The sequence below is a fragment of the Podarcis gaigeae genome, assembly GCF_964106915.1.
Source record: "Podarcis gaigeae genome assembly, chromosome: 17".
Classification (NCBI taxonomy): domain Eukaryota; kingdom Metazoa; phylum Chordata; class Lepidosauria; order Squamata; family Lacertidae; genus Podarcis; species Podarcis gaigeae.
The window spans coordinates 14,836,623-14,853,355 of NC_139694.1; the positions used below are offsets into that span (position 1 = coordinate 14,836,623).

General features: G+C 45.5%; 1 protein-coding gene across 1 annotated transcript in view; it reads left to right on the top strand.

Moving 5' to 3' along the window:
• The window catches only part of GRIN3A (glutamate ionotropic receptor NMDA type subunit 3A), a 99,190-nt gene extending 86,191 nt beyond the window's left edge, over positions 1-12,999 (top strand). Inside the window, exons 7-9 of the mRNA XM_083718489.1 lie at positions 5,361-5,525; positions 7,066-7,139; positions 12,142-12,999. Coding sequence (XP_083574615.1) covers positions 5,361-5,525; positions 7,066-7,139; positions 12,142-12,508 — 606 coding nt within the window. The 3' untranslated portion in view covers positions 12,509-12,999. The remainder of the gene's footprint in view (positions 1-5,360; positions 5,526-7,065; positions 7,140-12,141) is intronic.
• The last annotated feature ends 3,734 nt before the right edge of the window (positions 13,000-16,733 follow it).

Consider the following 16,733-nt stretch of genomic DNA (forward strand, 5'->3'; position numbering starts at 1 on the left):
TTCCTATATTAGTCCTCTACATTTTCACACCAGTCTATTATTCTGTTGGAATGTTCAAGGAGGCTGGAGAGGATATATTGTTTTATAATATCCTTCCTAACTTGCACTAGCAAGTTCTATAACTTAGCAGAGTTTTAACATTCCCCTTTAAACGCACAACAGTTAACTTGTTCCAAGCTTGTTTAAGCTTCTCAATAAAGGATTCCTGGTAATCCCCTTTTCTCCCCCTTAAAAAGAACAGACACGACACAGTCTTGTGCAAAGTATTATAAAAGAAGTTTACTCACACATTCAGTTCACAGATGGATCCCTGAAGGCAGACTTAGGTTACAAAGTATATACATGTGGAACTACCCCACAAGCAGTCACTGCTGCTCACACGACGAAAGCAAGATGGAAAAGTTAGTCCAAAAGAAGTCCAAAAGAAGGAAGTGTGCCTTGCCTTTTTGTTACCTGAGCAGGCAAGGACACACCCATCTCTAGTTACATGCAGAGGAACTTTGTCCCAGCTCAGGAGGACACAGGAAGTACTGACTGGCTGGAGCAAACATCCCCTTTCATGTCCAGTCTAGGGATGTTGTACTTGACTGCTTTCTATGTGTCACATCCCACAGATTCACACACATACACACCCTGAAAATTCACCAGCATTTTGCCCTGGCTTTCTCCTAAGAGACACATTTTTGCAAAGCAATTTGCAAATGTCTAGGCCAAAATGTCTACTGTTGGCAACTCCTCAGCTGGCCCTACTTCCCATTTCTATCACAGAGTGTCTTGCTGAGTCTTTTGTTGGAGTCAGACTTTGCTGACTGTTCAATGGGCAGCTCAGTTCTCTGCCTGAATTCCAAGCCTTTCTTGGCATTTTGCGTCTTCCTCCTCTTCCCAACTCAGGCATGGAAGACAGCTTTTGCACCTCTGTGGGATCTGTTTGGACACTTTCCTCTAAATCATGTAACTCTGTACATTCAGACCCTCCAATGTCCCTATTTTCCAGGGACATCCCTGATTTGGAGAAGCCGTCCCAGTTTTACAAAGGTCCCAGTTAAAGGGAGCACTTTCACAACGGAATCCTTATGAGAAAAACCAAACCCCCTCAGATATTTCACTTTGAATTCCACCTTCACTTTCATTTGGCCTCAGCTCATTGAAATTGAGCAGCCCCCCCATTAAGTAAATGGAATCATTAAGCTCCTGACTTAATTAATCAAGCACAGATGCCACACTTTTTTGCTATCAGTTCTGAATAGGAAGGGAATGATATTGAATCCTTTTCTGCAGTAGCACATTTTCATTACAAAGCTTGCTTCAGCCAGTGAGCAAGATTAGATTTCACTAACGCGGTTTATAGAAAAGAAAGGGGCTGAAATGAAAACAAAATCAAAAAAAAAGTTTTATTGAGATTGGCATACCCTGGAGCTGGATCAATTCTGGTTTTATCAGCTTGGTGAAGCTTATCTGTGCCATCAAAAGAACTTGTTCTTCCAGTCCTGGGGCCAAATTAGGCATGATAACCCAATCAGATGGGCAGGGTACAAATAATAAAATTGTTGCTGTTGTTGTTGCGTGTCGAGACCCCACAGCCACCCCCTCGTTGGAAATAACTCACGCAAGGACACAGATATTAGGTTAATGTTATTGGGCAAAATTTTGGCCACAACTTTATTGAAAATACAGAATGTGAGCAGTATTGGCTTAGGCATTGATTGGACCTGACTATATCTGACTCCTGCCCATTGTGCAGGAAGTCCAGTAAGGGTAAGCCACTGGTAGGGGGAGCCCTGTCGATGCGAACCAACTCAAGCTCCCCCTGGTGTTCCTGTCGGGGTCGTGTCAAGGCCTTAGCCCACCAGCCGGGCTTCAGCCTAGATCAACACCCGCGGATTCCTTTAACGGAATACCCTCAAGCATGGAGGGGCAGGTGATGGCCACACCTCACCTCCCCCCACACAAGGTGAAACAATGCATAACGGCAACCCTAACAAAGTTGTGACGATTGCTACGAGGTAGGCGAAAACCAAGTGACCAGTGCCAATTTGCCAAGTGGAAAAATTCCTACCAGTCCCCTCGGACAACCAAGGCGACCAACTGAAGTCCATAGCAAGGCCATTGCCTAACCTGCAAAATAGGGAGGGAGGGCAGGTGATTGAGGAAGCGAGCCAAAGAGGAAGTCCTCTGGCTCGCTCCTACGTTTAAATGGCTCCGGCCATGCCCCCCCGGCCAGCGGATTGGCTGGCCGGGCTCTGACGTGGCTGGGATCCCCCAGGCAACGGGGGACAAAGTCCCCCACACCCGGTGGGGAGTGGGTGGCCACACGATCCACTGCAACTCCTCCCCACTGAGAAGGGGAGCCGATTTGTTGTATTAGCCACATTCTTTGGGCTTGTGGTGATATTGCTCTTGCAATCGCTTTTATCCTTTTCCCTCCATCGCAGCTGTGCTCTTAATTGCATTTTGTATTGCATTTTAATAACAACAATAGCATTGGGGGAGCATTTAGTTTTAAGAGACTGTGGCCAGTCTACTTACCAGAGCTGGTTACAAGGGGTGGGGGCAGACTAACCAACAAATTGAATTTCAAACGTACGGTACTATACTCAGGTGTCATCCATACTTTCTGCTTGCCCCATACCTAGAAAACATGGGTCCAAGCTGTTTTTTTGCTCACCCCATGTTTTCTAGACACAGGTCCAAGCAAATTTGCCTTTGACCAGCCACTTTCCCGAGCTCTATAGTGCTAAATCGAAACAAATGGTAATCTACAGAAACCCCACTCCCTTTGTTCCGATTCAGCACTAAACGAAAGGTTTTCCAGGGGGGAAGTCTCAGGACAAACAGGTGTATGGATAAGCCCTAAGGCAGGAATTATCCAATGCCAAAATTTTGAACAGGTGACACCTGCCTTGTTAGCGATGCATGTGAAAAAGTTCTAGACGTCTTGGTAAACCTTAAGTTTGATTTGAGTTAACAGTGTGATACAGCAACAAAAAAACCCAGCTAATGCTATTCTAGGCTTCATCAACAAAAGCATAACGTCCAGATCAAGGAATGGAATAATACCACTTTATTCTGCTTTGGTCAGTTCTTTAAGGTGCCACAAGGCTCTGTTGTCTTTATTGAAATGTATACATATTTTGCTCTATGATTGCCCAAAATGTCTGTGCGTGTGTTATGATATATACAGCTAAGAAAATTGCCAGTTTGTAAATCTGCTGTTGCTGTAATTATATTTGCCTCTTCTTCTATTTTTATTTAAATGTGCATCTGAAATGTAGGCTTTCAAGAGAGCTGTCACAGCATATTTATCGGCTGTTTTGCTCGTGCTTTGTTTTGGCATCTCCCTTGTGAACAGAGAAAGATATTTGTTCTGATGCACACCTACCTACTAACCGAAAACTACCCATACATTGAAATGCCTCCATTAGGAACCCATCTATTTGTTTTGCATGGGGTTGGTCAAGACAAATTTGAGAGCGTCATTCAATAGCACCCTTTACTCATTAATTAACATGAGACAGAATATTATAGCAGAAACACCAAAGTTTTATGTATTTCATGGGGGCTTATTGAGGAGAATGTCCTAATGGACAAAAGGGTATCAAGCTGGTATTAATCGCATGTCATACATTTTGTTTGCGATCCCTGGTTGTCTCCAGAGATAGCTACAAATTGGTCAGGTACTTAACCAGGGTTACTAGGTGGTAAACATGGTAAATTTACCTTTTTTCCTGTGGCTAAGGTAGTGAGCTTAAAAGATTATGATGATTTTTATTATTTTTACCCTGCCCATCTGGGTTGCCCCAGCCACTCTGGAAGGCTTCCAACAAACATAAAATCATAATAAAACACCAAACATTAAAAACTTCCCTATACAATCATACCTCTTGTTACGTTCGGTTCAGGTTACATTCTTTCAGGATACGTCCCATGGCGACCCGGAAGTAATGGAACAGGTTACTTCTGGGTTTCGCCACTCGCGCATGCGCAGACACTCAAAATGACATCACGCACGTGCGCAGAAGCAGCGAATCGTGACTCGCGCATGCGCAGACGCAGGTTGCATTCTGCTTATGTTGTGAACGGGGCTCCAGAATGGATCTTGTTCGCAACCAGAGGTACCACTGTACAGGGCTGCCTTCAGAAGTCATCTAAAAGTTGTGGAGTTATTTATCCCCTTGACATCTGGTGGGAGGGTGTTCCACAGGGCAGGTGTGACTACCAAGAGGTCCCTCTGCCTGGCAGGGGCATAGCGTGGGGGGTGCAGGGGGGGCCAGCCGCACCGGGCACAACATCTGGGGGGGCGCGCTCGCACTCGAGTGCTAAAATTCACAGGTTAGGGAGCGCAAATTACTTGCCTTGCCCCTGGTGCTGACAACCCACGCTACGCCACTGCTGCCTGGTTCCCTGTAACTTCACTTATTGCAGTGAGGGGACCACCAGAAGGCCCTCAGAGCTAGGTGTCCTGCTCTTCCATTCGACCCACATAGATGGGCAGAGGCCAGGCTCCCATGAATGACTTGAACTGCAGCTCCAGCCTCTCATGCATGCTGCGTCAGAAGAGACTCAAGCCCTGAAGAGGAAGGAGGAGGAAGGAGGAGAGGTATGGTTGGCGTGGCAGAGTGGCCAAGCAGCAGCCGCCCCATACCATGTATTAGGTTGTGGGTGGACATAGCAGTCAACACAGAGATTTCTCCAAGTGGTTCTTTATAGTAAGCTGGAACTGAACTGAACTGAACAGCTCAGCCGGCCTGCTTTTATAGCCAGCCGGCTGTCAACATTGTAACAACAACAACCCAGGGTTTCCCACCTAAATTAACTGATGTGGACCTAAGTGAAAACTATATACACAATGCCCCTGGTGGCCAGGATGAGAACTTCAATACATAACACCATGCTAGACCATCAGGCTGCTGCTGAGGAGCATCGCTCATGCTTGAACCAGGCCAGACTCCGCGTCAGCTGCACTAACAGTGATGCAGCCGCCATTTTGGGCCAGCCATGCTTGAATATGGGGTATGGGTGTGGAGACATCCCATTTGAAGTCCAAATGGGACAAGGGACATTTTTGTCCAAAAATGAGGTGATCCCGTTTTTCCAGGGATGGGTAGCAACCTAATTTCAGCACAGAATTGCCTCTGGCTAAAGCCCCTCATGCTGTATCAGATGCTGGGGATGAGCACAAGCGCAGTGAAAGTGGGAAGGATAAAACGGGCATATGTGATAAAGAGAGGGGACCTGTTGCATGTTGAGATTGGAGGTGGGTCTTAGGTCTAATTAGACCTGGGTGGGGCAAGGACTAAACCAGCAAGAAGAAAACCAGCCAGTTTTTCTAATGTTACTCACTTCCTTTGTTTTCTTAACAGACACTGCAGATGGGCATCAAGCACTTTTCTGGACTCTTTGTGATGCTATGCATTGGGTTTGGCTTGTCAATTCTCACTACTATTGGAGAGCACATCGTATATAGGCTGGTGATCCCACGAATCAAAAAGAAATCCAAGCTGAGATACTGGCTTCATACAAGTCAGGTACGTCCTCCTGGTATTAAATCACTCTTGTTCTGAATGGATTACACCACAAAACTGCCTTGGGTAACCTCTTTATATCCTCCATCCAGAGAAGCAAAGGTTTTGTTTTTTTTAATTGTATTTATTTTATTTCATAAAAATTTAACACCACTTAACTGATCGGGAAAAACCCTCAAAGCTGTTTACAAAACAACAAAATCAGGGGGGGGGGCACAGCCATACGTCAAAACACAGTACTTCAGGGACCTCCTCTTTACATATGAACCTACCCAGACCCTAAGATCATCTTCTGAGACCCTTCTTAATGAGCCTACTCCATGAGGGTCCAGAGAATGGCATTACAAGAACAGGGCCTTCTCTGCAGTGGCTCCCAGTTTATGGAATGCTCTCCCCTGGGAGGTTTGACTGGTGGCTTCATTATGTACCTTTAGGCACCAGGCAAAAACATTCCTCTTTAACCATGCCTTCGGCCAATTGACATCCAATGCCCTTTTAAAATGCGCTGGGGAGCAGGGGGATTATTGAGTTATTCTTGTTTTTGTTTTTATTATGTATTTTGTGTTTTTATATCGTGATTTTATGTTGTGAACCACCCTGAGACCTGCGGGTGTAGGGCAGTATACAAATTAAACAAACATACATACAAACAAACAAATGTTAAAATACTAGAAAGGATCAAAATTACTTCAACTTTCTAAGCATCTTTTCTAAATGTGAAAGGTTCTAGCTATCTTCTGTGGTCTCTTCCCAAACCATACAGCATCAGTGAAAATGGGATGGGTGGAATCGCTCTGAGAATCACAATGGTGGGAGACATACACAAACAGCTCAGTACAGTGGTGTTGAGTCAAAGGATTTTATATCTGTATTATTATTGTCTGTATTTGCATTAGGGTAAAGTAACTGCCTTTTGGTTCCAGAGGGTACAGCTACTATTGGTTCATTTAAGCTGCTGTATTTGGATCCTCTGTCTTATTGGTTTCCCCCAAAAGGCAGGACTGTGATTGCCTGATATTGTTCCCTCCAAAATGTATCCTCTAGCTAGTTCCCTGTCCCTATAAATGTAGCTCTCCCCTCCTCAGGCCCCAGTCTTGTTTGCTTAATAAAGAAGTGTTACTAGAGAACTGTCTCCAGCATATTATGTCAAGAGAGCTGAAATCACAAACCCCACGTCACTACAAGTGGTACCTTGGTTCTCGAACTTCTTCCGTTCCGGAAGTCCGTTCGACTCCCAAAACGTTCAAAAACCAAGGCGTGGCTTCCAATTGGTGCAGGCGTCCTGGAAACAATAGCAGACTGCTGCATTGGACGTTTGGCTTCCAAAAAACATTTGAAAACCAGAACATTTACTTCTGGGTTTTCAGCGTTCAGGAGCCGATTTGTTCATCAAATGAGCCTTCGAGAACCAAGGTTCCACTGTGCTTCGCTTCAAACAAAATCACAGCCTGTTACATGCAGGGTTCATATTTCCTATCCGCTCCACCCTAAAATGCAAGGCTGATTATGCTACTGATTAATTTGTTCCCTGCTTTTCCTCTAGAGATTGCACCGTGCTCTAAATAGTTCATTTATTGAAGAGAAACACCAGCCTAAAGCAAAGCGAGTTGAAAAGAGGTAAGAAAAATGACTTTTAAAACCCCTTGTTTCCAGATGAATCTGTAGATATTGGCTCCCATGACACAAAACGCTCCCCCTCCCCTTTTTGTTAAGGAAAAGGAAAGAGAAACACTTGGGAAAACTGTAGTGTATAATGTGAGTCACACACTGAAGAGAAACTGAAAATCATTTTTATTATTGTGCCAAGAGAATCATAAATCATAAAGAATGGCCTTTGGCTGTATGACTTTATATGAGGGAGCAATTCCATTCACATCATTTTATTATATACACACTATAGCTGTCTGACCCAGCAGTGACATGACAGTCAGACATGTAATCACTTTTTTCCTTTCAATGTGCTTGGCACACAAACTTCCCATTAAGACAACCACGTCTAGAAAAACAGGGGAAGCAACTCACTATGGCAGCTGCACCCCTCAGTTGACTTCCTCATCTGTAGCAGCAGCACACTCACAGAAGGCAGATTTTTGAATTTGCCCTTTCGTCCCCCCAAAAGGTCAGCATCCCAGTGCAGGTTTGCAGATGTAGGCCAAGCTGTTCTGTGTGCTCAAATCCCTTTCCTTATGTCCAAACCGAGGAATGGAGAAAGCATCGCAATGCCAGGCATTGTACGATCTGTTCAGAAATTATAATTAGGCATACATTTATTTTGGGCCTTTTCAGACTTGTTTAAAAAAGGCACCACAGTTGTGAACCTGTTTTTTCCAACATTGTTACCGTTGACCTTTTAAAAAAAATATTAATAATGTGCCGTTTACAACATGTTGCGTGTCGAGGTCCCCAGGGCCACCCCAATAACTCACACATCACACAGAAATTTTTGTTTAAGGTTTGGGCATAATTTTGGCCACAACTTTATTAAAATACAAAAATGTGAGTGGTTGCTTAGGCATTGGTTGCGACTATCTGCCCCCACCATGGGGGACAGACTGATATTCCGCACGCCTGTGAAAGTCAGAAAAGGGGAATACACTTGGGGGTAGCAACGGAGCAGGGAAGCTGCCCTCAGCCCACCCCAAATGCAACCAGGAGCTCATTGCTATGGCCCGAGCCCCCTTGACAGAGTGGACAAGCAATAGTTAGCCCCCGATTCCTTTAACGGAATCCCTTGCAGCAGCAGCATTAGAGGGGCAGGCACAGCCAATCCATGCCCCTCAACCAACCAAACCATAAACCAATGCCTAACCGCAACCTTACAAGTTGTGACGATTTGCCACGCAGTAGGCAAAAACCAAATGGCCCCAGCCAAACAGCCAGATGGACAAAATTCCTACCGGGCCCCTGCCTCAAGAGCAGACGACCCCATGACAGGCATAGCAAGGTCAAAGCGAACAACCCTAATTCTAGGGAGATGGGGACGGGCAATCCGCTGCACGGGCGAAAAGAGGAAGCCCTAGCCTGGTGCAAAAAGTTTTAGCATTTCTGGCTATCAGTCAACAAATGGCAACATTAACTTCTTCCCAACAACAAGGGAAGCCCAATCGCATCAGTGGCCAACAATCAATTAGCCCACCCCCAACTTTGGAGTGTCCTGTCGGCCCCCACTGCGACACGTGCTTTCCATGAAGGAGAACACACTATGCCATTGCTCTTTAAAAGGCTTAAGTATACAAGTTGGCATCGCAACACTGCATCAAATTTGACAGCTGTGTTTTTAGTGCCCTGGCGTTACTCATGCCATGAGTCACACAAACTGCGCCTGCCTCTGCTTTTCCATGGAGCCTGTTTTGCCTTCCCTTTCCATGTCCCCGTAACAAACCCAGCTTGACCGTAGGGCAAGTTTGGGAAATCTGACAGAACTGAATCCCCGGGCAAATGTGACTTCCCGAACACTCTTGATAGAAAGAACAATTCTGCATGAGATGGCGGGGCCAAGATCTCTCCAGCAGGAAGGGTCATGCACCATCATAAAAAATATCCCTTTTACATTTGCTGGGTCTAATTGGAACCATCCCAGCCCCAAGCCTGTTCAAACCAGCAGCGTTTCTGTTGCAGATTCACCGAGAATGTCCACAGGGCCATGCTGCTGAACCAGAGCACAGGCACCAAACTATAATAAATTAATGCAGTCGAACAGTGTAGCAAAACTCCCCCTCCATCCCACAATAAAACTCATTTATTCCTTTAGATAGCTGCTGCATTGGAAAACGAGAAGAAACAGAGGACTGGTGAAAATAGCTTCTACTGTATTATTATTTCCCTAGGGAATAATACTCTGACACTTTCTTCAATCATACATTTCCCAGAAGGCCTGGGGGCGCCCCCCCCCCACACGGGTGGCACTGTGGTCTAAATCAATGAGCCTCTTGGGCTTGCCGATCAGAAGGTTGGCAGTTCGAATCCCTGTGACGTGGTGAGCTCCCGTTGCTCTGTCCCAGCTCCTGCCAACCTAGCAGTTCAAAAGCACACCAGTGCAAGTAGATAAATAGGTACCACTACTGCGGGAAGGTAAATGGCATTTCTGTGCGCTCTCGGGTTCCGTCCCCAGATGTTTCATTGCGCTGGAAGCGGTTTAGTCATTCTGGCCACATGACCCGGAAAGCTGTCTGTGGACAAACGCCGGCTCCCTCGGCCTGAAAGCAAGATGAGTGCCGCAACCCCATAGTCCCCTTTGACTGGACTTAACCGCCCAGGGGTCCTTTACCTTTACCCTTTACCTATAAAAAACAAAGTACATGCACACCTTCGCCTCTTTGATAGTTTCAAGGGTATCAGGATTCATTTGCTTCAGTCAGCATAGATTTTGCTAAGTGCTAATTCTTTGGCCTAGGGGTCCACATTCTCTATGTGGATCTAGCAGAAGCAAGAAATCTTACAAGCGAGATTGTTAGCTGGCAGCAGGTAAGATGTTCACCATCTGCCGTCAACTCCTGCATCCCACAGACTGGGATGTGCATGGTTCTCCACTTCCCCATTTCATCCTTACAACATCCCTGTGAGGTTGGTTAGGCTGAGAGACCAGGAATGGCCCAAGGTCACCCAGTGAGCTTTGTGGCTGCGTGGGGATACGAACCTCTGCAAGCAAATTGGGATCTGGATAGCAAAATTCCACGAAATAGAATAACATGAACTTGTTTTCGGAAAACTTACCATAGCTAAACCAAAGATGTTTTGACCAGAGGTCTTCTTCAACTGTCTATTGTAAAGATGCACACAATATATAAGATTTGTAAAGAATAATGTACACCAGTTGAAAATACTCCGTACAATAAGAGCAAAAGAAGGAAACAAACTTAAATTTGAGTAATAAGGCCTGCAAACGTTTAAAAAATGATGTGATTAAAACGTTGTAATAAAATAACTGAGATGAAAATGAAACAACGTCTGATAAGTGGAGCATATTTTAGTATAGGGCTGCATACACACAACATTTTATTCTAGAATCAGTGGAGACTGTATGCTTCTTTCTTCTATGTGGTTCACACACAATCTGGATCTGTGGCATATTTTTGGCCCCTGTTTCTTTTTTGAAAACAGAAGCTCATTGCAGGTGGATTCTGCACTGCCCCACAGTGTGTCTGCGCTTAGCATATGCCCGGGGCAATTTCTGTTTATTGCACAGCTCTTATCTCTTAAAAAGAGTCTGTAGAACCGAAATCTGATGCCCTATGGGCTGGATTAAGGCCTGGGCATTTTCTCTGTAGTTTTGTCTATGGATGCCGCCTCCCGGGAAAGCGAACAACAATGGGAGGGGGGCTGGTGGATTTTCCAGCTGGATGCTGTTCGAAACAAGATGCTGAACTTGATGGGCCCTTAGTTTTATCTAGCACGGCCTTTCTCAACCTGTGTGTCCCCAGATGTTGTTGAACTACAACTTCCATCACCCCTAGCTAGCAAGGCCGGAGCTCAGGGATGATGGGAGTTGTAGTCCAACAACATCTGGGGACCAACAGCTTCAGAACCGCTGATCTAGCAGTATTCCTACATTTGTATCACCTGCATACACACATTGGAAGCAAGAGGTGGCCAAGAATAGGCGGAGGAAGAGTTGGGGGTTTCCCATTACTTTACCATTGGCACAATGTAAGTCAGGGCTGGGAAACCAGCATCCCTGACCATCCTGGTGGGAGTTGGAGTCCATTCACATTGGGAGAGCCACACCCTTCCCACTCCTGGCGTACCCTCCAACATTTCTCCTATGAAAATAAGGAAGTCTTGTTCAATAATAATAATAGTAATAATAATTAATGAAATCACTTTTATTTGATTTTACAATACAAAATTATTTTTTAAAAATCAAATACATATACAGAGATTCCTCCAAATTTCAGGACTTCCCCCTCCCCCCTCCCTGGAGTCCCATTTTAAACATTTAAAGCTGCATCTTATTCCATACTCTATTATATCAATCCATATTTTCCATGGTAATTGTTACACTACATGTGAAATCAAAATCCTGCCAAAGTTTCCACCTGCTTACAGTGGTCTTTTAAATAACTTACACATTTTCCCCATTCTTCTGTAAGGTTTTTGTCCTCTTAGTTCCCGAGTTTTCCAGTCAGCTTTGCCATTTCTACATAGTCCATCAGCTTGGTTTGCCATTCTTCTCTGGTAGGGACTCTGGTATTTATACCCTGTCCATCTGCCTGGGATGCCCCAGCCACTCTGGGTGGCTTCCAACATATATGAAAACATAATAAAACATTGGACATTAGACACCTTCCCTATCTAGGGCTGCCTTCAGGTGACTTCTAAAGGTTGTATTATCACCTTGGCTCGGGGGTCACATAACTCCATACTCCAACATTTCTCTGATGAAAATAGAGATGTCCTAGGGTAGGGTTGTATTATTATTATTATTATTACCCTTGCATACGCTGCATTGTCCATTGGCCAGTAGCCATTTGTGGGAGAAAATCATTCTGGATTGTTTTTTTCCATTTCCTTGATGGACAGTATCTGTTTGGCCATTTGTGAAATTTTGAATGCTTTCAGCAAATATTCCATCACCGTAGGTAGGGCAGAAATAAATATGACTTCTTCTTTTTTTTTTCAGGTCCAACGCAGGGAACAGCCAGCATTCAGTCTGGAACACAGCCAGCCCAGGCAACTGCCTTCGGAAGAAATACATCTGCAGTGAAGAGAGCCAAAACGAAGTGGTGCTTAAGCAGCAACAGTTGCCGCAGCAGCAGCAGCAGCAGCAGCAAGACATCCCTCTCCCCCTCCTGACGAGAGACTCCCCAGCATCGCTGACCACAAACGGGAAAGCGGACTCCCTCAACGTGGCCAGGACCTCTGTGATCCAAGAGCTCTCCGAGCTGGAGAAGCAGATTCAGGTTATCAAGCAGGAACTGCAGTTGGCCATGAGCAGGAAACTGGAGCTGGAAGAGTTTCAGAGGACAAACAGGACTGCGGAGCCCTAAGTGGCTGGGCTCCGGCCCTCACAAGCCCTCTCTTCCCTGTAACTATTCATAATGCGCTTTTCTTTCTCTCTCTCTCTTTTTTTGTAATGCCAGAAAGCGGCACCGGAATCAACAAGCAATACGGCTGCTTCCTGCAAAACCAGCATTTTTTTGAAGAAGGCACCAGCCCCCTTGGTTCCCTCTTCCGGGAACGTTTCAAAGAGGCAACAGCTCCGTGGGAAAACTTCGCCCTCCATCTGAAGAAGGGTTGATCCTCAGGCTGCAGGAACGCTTCCAAGCCTCTGGGGGACTCTTCCAAGCATCCAGAACACACAGCTCCCTGGTTTTCTTCTTGCCACGCTCTCAAATGGAATCCCCACTTTTTAGCCCTTTCTGTGCTTTTTATTTTATTTTTTGAAAGACTTAAAATGATGATTCAGATTTGTGCGTCCTGGTGGTGCTTTGTTTGGAGTTTGCTAGTGGAATTTGTTACGGCCTGCCTGGGGGTGGGGGTGGGTGGGGGGAAATACACCTTTGCGTGCTGAGGAACCCCAAGGCGTTGTTAGCGTGAAACTTTTCTGTTAATTTCATTAGCCAATCTCAACAACACTGCTATCGATATCCCCCTATGCTGGGCTGCTGAACCGAACCACTGTAGAGTTGGAAGCGACCCAAGAAATCATCCAGCCCAGCCCTCTGCAAGCCAGGAATATGCAGTTGTCCCATATGGGAATCAAACCTGTAGCCTTGGTGTTATCAGCACCAAGCCTTAACCAACATGCAGGCAGGGTTCTCGTTTTTCCACGGTGGGGGAGCACTCAAAATGTGGCTTCCCACTCTTCCCATCTTCAACGGTACAGTCCAGAACTCAACTGCCACATCCTGGCTCTGGTGTTTGGATCAGCTCTCAGCGATCAAATACAATCAGACATCTCCTTGCCAACCTCTGCCCTCTTCCCTTCTCAAAAATCAGTTGTCAGGGCAGGGCCCAGCCACCCTCAGGTTCTTTCAGAGAATCAGCAGGCTTTGTACTCCGGTTTTCCACACAAAAAAGAATATTTTAAAATTATTATTTTTTGAAAAAAAAGCTACAGATAAAATTATCTATTGTATGGTTTTTCTTGAAGTGTTTCTAGTTTTCCAGAGTGCTTTTATCTATTTTGCCTAAGATTCCCAGTCATGATTTCGGGACCTGTTGTTTTAAGGCTGTTGATGGGGAACCTCTGGCTTATTGGGTTGGTCTAAAAGCCGGCGCCATGGCTTTAAATGTTTTTGAAGCACGACGTGGTATCCTTCCGTGAAATGTGTTGTGTAAGTTGCCGGTGGTGGCTTGCTCTCCAGTTGTCGATGTTTGTTCTTTATGCAGGTGCTATGCAAGCAGTGGGTGCGAAAAAATGTCCAACGGCATACAACCAAACAGGCAAATCACTCCCACCTACACTTCCCCACAACCCATACATACATAAGGAGCAGTGCCGTTCAGTCGGTGGACTAAGGGGACTAGATTAGTCCCCTAAAAGTTCCCAGTAAATTAGACTATTAAGGCATTAAAGCCTGGCGCCTCCTTCCCCAAAAACCAGGAAGCTTCTGCCTGGCTTAGGGAAAGAGACACGATGCTTTGAAGGGTTCAAGAACCATTTTACCCTCTTCCCGACATCCACCTGGCTTTGGGAAGGAGGCAGCAGGGCTCCAGCATCCCGTCAGGCCTGGCGACTCTTTCCCAAAGCCCAGGAAGCTTCTGTCTGGTTTAGGGAGGGAGGTACGATGCTCACACATTCAACATCCCCATCGCCCTTGCGAGCTGCTCCCCTACGAAAAATTTCACTGTACACCACTGATAAGGGACAAAGATTCTTTTACCAGCATGGGCCATTTAGCATGTTGCTTTGAGACATACTATATCCCTATTTCCATATGTAAGGGGTGGAGAATCTCTAGCCAGAGGAACATATTCCTTCGCAAGGGGTGCGTTCCAAGGGGTGGGCGGGGCAAGAGACAAAAGTGGGTGGAGCTATTGGGGTAACTGTGACCTTTATAGGGGGGGGAGAGAGAATCAGAGGCCTCCTCACATCTCTCCATAAAGACAAGCAAGAGGAATTACCACACTTCAAAGAGTTAGAAGCATTCCAAGGGCTCTACAGTCCTGATGGATTCATTTGACCCCAAATAAATAAATAAATAAATACATACATACATACATACATACATACATACATACATACATACTTATACCCCACCCATCTGATTTGGTTGCCCCAGCCACTCTGTGTGGTTTCGAACAGAATATAAAAACACAGCAAAACACCAAACACTAAAAACTTGCCGATACAGGGTTCCCTTTCAGGTGTCTTCTAAAGGTCACATAGTTGTTTATCTGTTTGACACCTGGCGGAAGGGCATTCCGCAGCCAGGCGCCACTACCAAGAAGGCCCTGTAACTTTACTTCTCACAGCGAGGGAACTGTTGGAAGGCCCTCAGAGCTAGACCTCAGTGTCTGGGCTGAACAATGGGGATGGAGACATTCCTTCAGCTAGGCCTGAGGCTCCCTGCTATACGTGCTCTCATGCTACTTTGGGTACCAGGCATTTCTTCCCCCACAGAGTTAGGGCAGTTGCCTGCTTATGTGCCAAACAGGCCACATATGCCTTGCTCGGGAGTCAGTGGAACTGAGAACTCTACTCTTACCATAGATCCAGGGCGCTCATTACATGGAAAGGCAGGCTAGCAGTGAGCGAGGAGGCAGGAATCATGCCAAAGTAGCCTGCTCACCACGATTTGGCAGCAGGTTCACTTTTCAAGTTTTTCTGCCTACTGTGGGGCAATAAGGGGGGAAAATAGGGCTACACATATGCCACATGGACTTCCCTATGCATCTAATATCCATGTGTGGAACTTAAAGGAATGTAGCCACTGAATCTTGGCTCACTGCTTTCTCTGAATCCCAAGGCTTGAGAACCCAATGGAGGTATTCTGGCCAATACCTAGAAGAATAGCTTATTGGTATGGCATCTGCCTTGCATATAGTCTCAATCCCTGGTAGGGTTGGGGAACTCCCAAATAACCACTGCCTGTCTGAGCTAGATAGAGCAATGGTCTGATTCGGTATAAGGTAGATTCCAATATTACTAGATAGCATCTCCCACTAAGGGCCACCAGGCAATTTTACCCTACCAGAAAACCCCTTCTCTTTCCCTCCTCTTCTGGTATATATGACACTTTCTTTTCTTTTGTTCTTTCAATTACCCAACAGAAAGCCAGCACTACTAGACATTCAGCAGCTTTGGTGCGAATTAATGAAGTCCACCCCCAACTTCTACAAATCAGCTCTGGCTATCGTCTCCCTTTTCTGGTTGAAAACTCCGGTTGCTGGGTTGGTGGGGGTCAGGGAGGTGCTGGTCATGGTTGTATGTTTTTGGTTTTGAAATAAATTTTAATAGTATTTTTTTTAGGCTGGTTGATTTGCATGATGGGTTACTGTTGCTGTCTGAAGAGCAAATCCACTTTGATCAAGGGAGAAGACCAACCCAGGATCCCATGATTGCCTTGTCTATAATATTGGTTTATTATCAGCAACCATAGGCTTTCAGGTGACTTTTATACGCTGATGTAATGATAGGAAACTTTCACACATGGAACATGATCGTGAGACAGTTAAAAGCACACCCGAGTCCTGCTGAAATTTATTAACACCGGGGTGTTTGCTGCAGGAGCAGCACTCCTAGCTCAAGGAATGCACACGGCAGCTAGTTAACTCTCTACAGTGGTACCTCAGGTTAAGTACTTAATTCGTTCCAGAGGTCCGTTCTTAACCTGAAACTGTTCTTATTTAATATTTAATGCTGTATCGTTTTTAACACTTGATTGGAAGCCGCCCAGAGTGGCCGGGGAAACTCAGCCAGATGGGTGGGGTATAAATAATATATTATTATTATTATTATTAACCTGAAGCACCACTTTAGCTAATGGGGCCTCCCACTGCCGCTGCACAATTTCTGTTCTCATCCTGAAGCAAAGTTCTTAACCCAAGGTAATATTTCTGGGTTAGCAGAGTCTGTAACATGAAGCATATGTAACCTGAAGCGTATGTAACCCGAGGTACCACTGTATTGGCAAAGCTGACACAGCAGTTTCCACAGCCCCAATACCCAATGCAAAACAGCCTAGCATCTAGGCATCTATTCCTAGGTCTGTGTTCTATGGAACAGTTGCAGCAACAGGGAGACACTCTCCCTCCACCAGCTTATGT